Source organism: Anastrepha ludens, chromosome 3, assembly GCF_028408465.1.
Source record: "Anastrepha ludens isolate Willacy chromosome 3, idAnaLude1.1, whole genome shotgun sequence".
In the NCBI taxonomy this organism is placed as follows: Eukaryota; Metazoa; Arthropoda; class Insecta; order Diptera; family Tephritidae; genus Anastrepha; species Anastrepha ludens.
This window is the reverse complement of record NC_071499.1, coordinates 127,185,801-127,192,129: the sequence shown is the minus strand read 5'-3', so window position 1 is coordinate 127,192,129 and position 6,329 is coordinate 127,185,801. Positions and strand designations below refer to the sequence as shown.

The 6,329-nt window shown below is 33.3% G+C and overlaps 1 protein-coding gene across 1 annotated transcript; it reads left to right on the top strand.

Moving 5' to 3' along the window:
* Positions 1 to 1,680: 1,680 nt before the first annotated feature.
* Positions 1,681 to 3,882, top strand: LOC128859137 (probable RNA-binding protein CG14230). The gene is made up of 5 exons (XM_054095887.1): positions 1,681 to 1,999; positions 2,059 to 2,357; positions 2,415 to 2,594; positions 2,657 to 3,575; positions 3,635 to 3,882. The coding sequence occupies exons 1-5, from the start codon at positions 1,807 to 1,809 to the stop codon at positions 3,811 to 3,813; spliced, it is 1,770 nt and encodes a 589-aa protein (XP_053951862.1). The 5' UTR covers positions 1,681 to 1,806; the 3' UTR covers positions 3,814 to 3,882.
* Positions 3,883 to 6,329: the final 2,447 nt, after the last annotated feature.

Below are 6,329 nucleotides of genomic sequence, written 5' to 3'. Positions count from 1 at the left end.
AAGCAAAAAATAAAAAAAAATAATAGAATGCGGTTGAAAACGAAGCAACATAGGAACATAATTTCCACACACTCTTTTCTGTTAGAATAATGAAGGAATGGGGGTTTACAACCTCTAAGGTGTATATATTGAGTTCATAAATATATATAAATACAATATCGATATGATTTTCGAAATACAGTTCCGCTTCACGTAAAACTCCTATGTGCAGCGGAGACGGTGTTGCACTATTAAGGGTTATTTTTTTGAAGTGCGGCCGTAGGCCGCCTACGCAGAAAAAAGTTTTACGCAAAATGTTTTAATTATTCTTTTTTATATATAGATATTTAATATATAAAAAAGAATATATATAATATATTCATAATATAGGGAAAATTTGGAATTAAAAATCGCGCGATTTTTTATTCCACATTTTCGCCTGCGGCGCTTTTTTTTCTTTTTTTTTTAAATATATATATGTATAATATAGTGAAAATTTGGAATTAAAAATCGCGCGATTTTTTATTCCAAATTTTCGCCTGCGGCGCTTTTTTTTCTTTTTTTTTTAAATATATATATGTATAATATAGTGAAAATTTGGAATTAAAAATCGCGCGATTTTTTATTCCAAATTTTCGCCTGCGGCGCTTTTTTTTTCTTTTTTTTTAAATATATATATGTATATATATATATCATATATTCATAATATAGTGAAAATTTGGAATTAAAAATATATATATCATATATATATGTATATCATATATTCAAAATGCATACAATCAAACATACTTTACTGAAAATCAAGCATTAATATATATATGTATATAAATATATAATATACATATATCCATAAATATACCTATATATAATATATATATATATATATATGAATAGACGTATATAATATAGAAATAATTTGTAAAATTTTGTATTTCTATTCATTTATTATCTTCTAAAATTGTTTATTTATACGATGTCTGGCAGCACTTCGGCTGGTTGTAGTAACCAAAATAGGAGGATTCTTGGTCAATTTTACAATTTTTAAACTCAAATAACTTAAAAACTATAAGCCTCCGGTAGGTTCTGTTTTCAGTTTTAAGATGGGGATACACCCCTCTACCCCCCCTTATACCCCTTTTTTTAAAAGAGGCGGGAGACCAAATGGGTATTTTCCCCAGAAATATTCTCGGAAGTTTGCCATTTTCTGTCGAGGGGTGACCGCTATTAGAAAATAACCTTTTCTATCATTTTGATTTTTCATGCTCGGAGATTCGAGCTACGCACTTCCGAAACTAAGTCACACACCAACCATTCAGTTATGGCAGCCGAATTTAATCTAATTTATCAGGATTATTTTTTGAATATTGTGGATGGCATAGCCGGTGTTGCATCTTTCATAAGCACTCTTCTGGTCAACGCTTTTGTAAAATTCACCGGAGGGTCGGTTTTCAGTTTCAAGATGGGGATAAACACCACCACCCTTTACATTCTTCAAAAGCATGATCATCTTTTTCCTTTTCACAGCAAATTATACACATTCAGGGAACGCTAATGATATATTAATTAACTTTCTCAGCATATAATAATGAAATTTTATCATTCCAAATATTTAATAATTTAATAACATGTGATTAGTATTGAATCAGTACCAAAACAATACATGTTTGTTATGATGATGTTTTCGACTCTCACTGAACATACTTCTTACTGACAGCTCTTTATTTACGTGAAGAAATTAAGCCTCACTTCTTTGTTTTGCACGTGTATTTTCTATAAACCTACATTTAATGCAATTTTTTATGTGATTCTCGATTGTACGGCATCTTTATGGGTTCCTCACGTTTCTTTGTAGCCAATCTGCCACCGAACACAAAAGAGCACCAATTGAGGGAGATATTTCAGGATTATGGCACCGTAGAACGAGTAGAACTGAAGACCAAGGAGAACCCATTTGAGGCGGACAGTGTGAAAGTAATAGCGTTTGTGACGCTGCAGATACATCCGAATGATGTGAATAATTGTAGGAGCATCTCAGGAGATCATATAATAAATTTATTTACCACACTATTTTATTTACAGGCGTTGGTGCGCTGAATTGGGTGACTATAAATGGCGCGAAAATAAAAGTATCGGTTGCGAAGGAATCATTTTTAGAACGTTTGAAGCGTGAGCGTGAAGAAGCTGAAAAGGGAAAGAATGCTAATAACCAAGTGGTTTGGAATAAGGAGCCAATAGAGTCAGTTCTGCCACGAAATGCGGAAAATACGCGAAAGACTTTTACTGAGGAAGAATTGACGGAGTTGGCAAATAATGATGATATTGCAGCGGATTTGTTAATTAGTAAAAAACGCGCCGCCAGTTCTTTGCACAATGGAAGAGTAGGAGTAGTACAACTTTGTAGTAAACCCATTTACTTAAATACTTTATATTTTTAGATAGTCATACAAAGCTACGACACAACGCCGTTACATATCATCGAAGCAGCAAAGAAGAAAAAGAAAAAGGCAGATGGTTCGGAGACTGTAGCTGAGCAGAAGCGTAAGGAATCGCAAAATAAAAAGACCAAGCAGTACAAGGAAAAGAAATCTGTTATACAACAGGCGCTCTCTGTGCTGGTAAGCAATGAACTCAATTATTTTTAGTTTAAATCACTATCAAATCATACATTTAAATTCAGCATGGGTCAAAGTCAAAGAAAATAAAATTTAGCGATGCAGAGGAAGAGGATGAACACACGTCAAATGTGCCCCATCCCAATCAAAAGTCCACTACCAATATTTTTGGCTCTGATGATGAAGAAGAAACAGATATGAAATTGGAACTAAAACCAGAATTGTTTGGCAAAAAAGGCGGGAAACTGCTGGAAATGCAAAGCAAACAGAGTTTAGATCCACGTTTCCGAATTGATGCAAAGTTCGTCGAAGACGAGGAAGACGTGCAAGTAGAAAGCGCTGAAAAAAATGATTATGAAACCTCAGAAGAGGTTATAAATGAGCGCAGTTGGCAAATAGGCATACTTGACCAGGTGGTCGGCACAAAACTGGACACGGCCAACAACGCACAAAAAGCGGCGCGTAAAAAGCGAATGTTGCGCTACGATCCATCTAAGGAAGGGGATCAGAAACTTCTTCGTGCTACAATTAAAGAAGCGTCAGCGGAGGAGGACATAACTGTACCTAAGGCGGCAAATAAAAAGCAGAAAAAGCAAGAAGTGGAAAATGAGAAATCCACAATAGAAGAATCTGCCCCAGAAGTGTCAAAAGACGTGTTCTACGTAGTCACAGATACGCTAGCCGAGTCGCTTAAAACGCGCGGTGATGGTTTTAGCTTGTTGAAAATGTTTGGCAATGATCAGGCTCAAGACAAGCGCGCTGATGAATTGAAGAAAGTATCCGACGCCAAGATTCTCGTGAATAAGCTGGACAAGAATGCGTTGAATCCCTTCAAATATGACTCGTCTTCGGACGAAGAGGGCGAAAATGAGACAAAACAAAGTGCAGCAGAAGCTAATCAGAAAACGTTGAAAAAAGAAAAGAAACAAAACAAAATTCTATTAGAAAGTTTCTTTATACCGCGGAATGATGCGAGGCTGAAAGGTAAAAGTAGAACTATTGTTGGCTTATGTTTTCCTAATTCTTGGTTTGTTTCCTTGCAGAAGGTGCCAAATTTTTCCGATATGAAAAGAAGGATGCACCTGAGGAGGACTATGAAGCTGTTCGTAATCGTTTGAAACTCTTGATTAGAAACAAAATTAATAAGACAAAGAAAAATTTGTTGGCTAGCAGTGGTGGCGGTAGAGTAGGGCATAAAAGAAGAATAAAGGGACACCATTGAATAGGAGGCGAAATTTCAAAAATTTGTTTCTATGTAAAAATAAAAAGGCATTTTAATGTTAAAGCGATTTTCGTTAGTTTTCATGCTGTTTTCCACTTTTTCCAAAAAAAAAAAACTTCCAATGAGAAGCAAATGTCGAAAAACTAGCAGTCTTTTGAAGTTGTTGTTCAAAGTTTTCTTAAGTGACATCTCAATATTCAATAATAACTGTTATGGAAATACGTTTTTGCGATCTATTAACTGTTATGGTCCTGATACTAAACTTTGAAGTAGTATTTAAAAAAAAAAAACTTACTTTTCCTCTTCCATTTTAACTCCTCAATGAAAGCTTTTATATTGCACTTGATTAGCAAGTGATGAGCATCAGATTGCCAACATTTTACAGAACGCGTGACATAAGCATTGCTGCAGAAGTTTTGTGATAGATGCCATCTCACAAAATAAAGCAATGACGCATTCAGGGTATATTCAGAAACGCATTATAAATGCGCAGTAATTGCAGCGCTGGCAGCACTGCCAATGTGACAAGTGTTGCAATTGATAGATTGGCAGTATTGAAATTTTTCCTGCAAATAATGCGCGACGTTTGAACAAAAATGGCGTTTTGGAACGCGATGCATTTGCAGTACTGCCATATTTGCATTTCTGAACGCATTGCCAACACTGCAAAAGTACGTTGCGCATTATAATGCGTTATTGAATATACCCTCATTAGCGTTTGAAAACACTCGATTTTTCAGAGGCCTTCAACGGAGTAGCTGATCATTAAAAAAGTGATGAAAGTACTAACATTATTATGAGCAGGGTAGCATAAACGTCTCTTAAATGTAGGTTGTTGTTGTCGTAGCAGCATAAACATTTCCCATATTTACATACGGGGAATGGTGATTGAGCGACAGTCCTTGGATATACATAAATTCGAGTCGTTTCGGTAACGTAGAACCGACTGTCGTGGAAACGCTTAAATGTAGGTATATGTGGTCAGTGTTGTCTAATGTTTTCTTTTTTAATAAAATATATAAATAATATTAATAAAGCTTAAATTTGGAAGGTTGTTTAAAGAATTTCTAAAAACACATTTAAAAAAATTACCAAACTTCAGATGCATGCATACGTTTATGTCATTAAATGATCGAGCTGAAAACACCAATTTAAAAATTAAAAATATTGATTGTTTCTCCCCTTCAGTATTCATTGAAGTGTATGTGAAAAAACCTTAATTAGCATGTTGTTCTTTGGTCAATACTAAATTAATAGTTTATAAAAAACTTTAGTCATCAATTTATAAACATTTCTTCAGATTTGAGTATTTGTTTTATTTTACTTGATTTTACTTAGAATATCATTTACCCCTTTAATGCCCGACCTCATCTATAAAGATATTCCGAAACTTTGTCAACGTTCGTAATCCACATATACCCGATCCCCTCCTTTCCCTCACATACCTTCTCCGTCTTCTTTAGTCCTATCTATCTGGCTGCACCTTACTTCCTTCGCAATGGTATCACAAAGGATGAAATTGATTTCTTCGTCCAAGGGTGCCCACTATTTGGGCAATCATTGTTAACCTAACCTAACCTCACATTTGTACGGGATTATTTAATAAAAAAGTATTTATGCATATGTAAGTATATTAGAATTTTTTCAGACTTGCATATTTCTTTCATTTCATTTGATATTTAATTTATATTGCTTAAATATTCAAAACAGAGTTGCCAGATGTTTATTTAAACAATAAATAATTCACTTGTAATTATGTAGTAAAATGAGTATAAACGGAAATATAACGGTAGGTGAAAAAACTTTAGTTAAAAATAAATTTCGCTAGGGTTGTGTAAAAATGTGAACAGGGTTGGCAAATAATTTTAACGAAGTAACGAATAGTAAAAATATATTAATGAAGTAATCAGTTTTTTAAAATAAATTAAAATTTAATAATTTTTTTTGTTTATACATATTTATAATGTTCATATGTTGCGACTATTCAAAATTATGACCTGGGTTGCCATACAATTTCAGTAAAAGGAATATCGAATGTGGGTATCAAACAAGTGGTTTTAGTAGTAAAGTTTGCATAGAAAATAATAGGGTAACCTCGAATATTTTCTAAACTCAGTATTATTTTTAAAGTTTCTCATTATGTAAATATGCATATTTTTGGCGTCTTTAGATATTATTAAATTTTTTTCTTAACTAGAAATGAAAAAAAAAAATTGCTGGAAAAATTTTCTAATAAAAAGAAGAAAAAAACACTTTTAATTTAAAAGTAATGTTCAACATTGAGATTAAAATAGTGTTTTCGTAAATACAATAAATATGCTTTGATTTTGTTGCATATAACCAGCTATTCCTAAGTCTCGAACTTTTACAACAAGATTGACATATATTTGAAGTTAGTAAAAATATTAACTTAAACGTTTTAATTGATAAATAATTGCTGAAGGTTATGCCCAAGGCGAATCTATTAAAGGTGGTGTTGGTAAATCAGCTGAGTTGGATTTTTCCTTTCGCCGTGT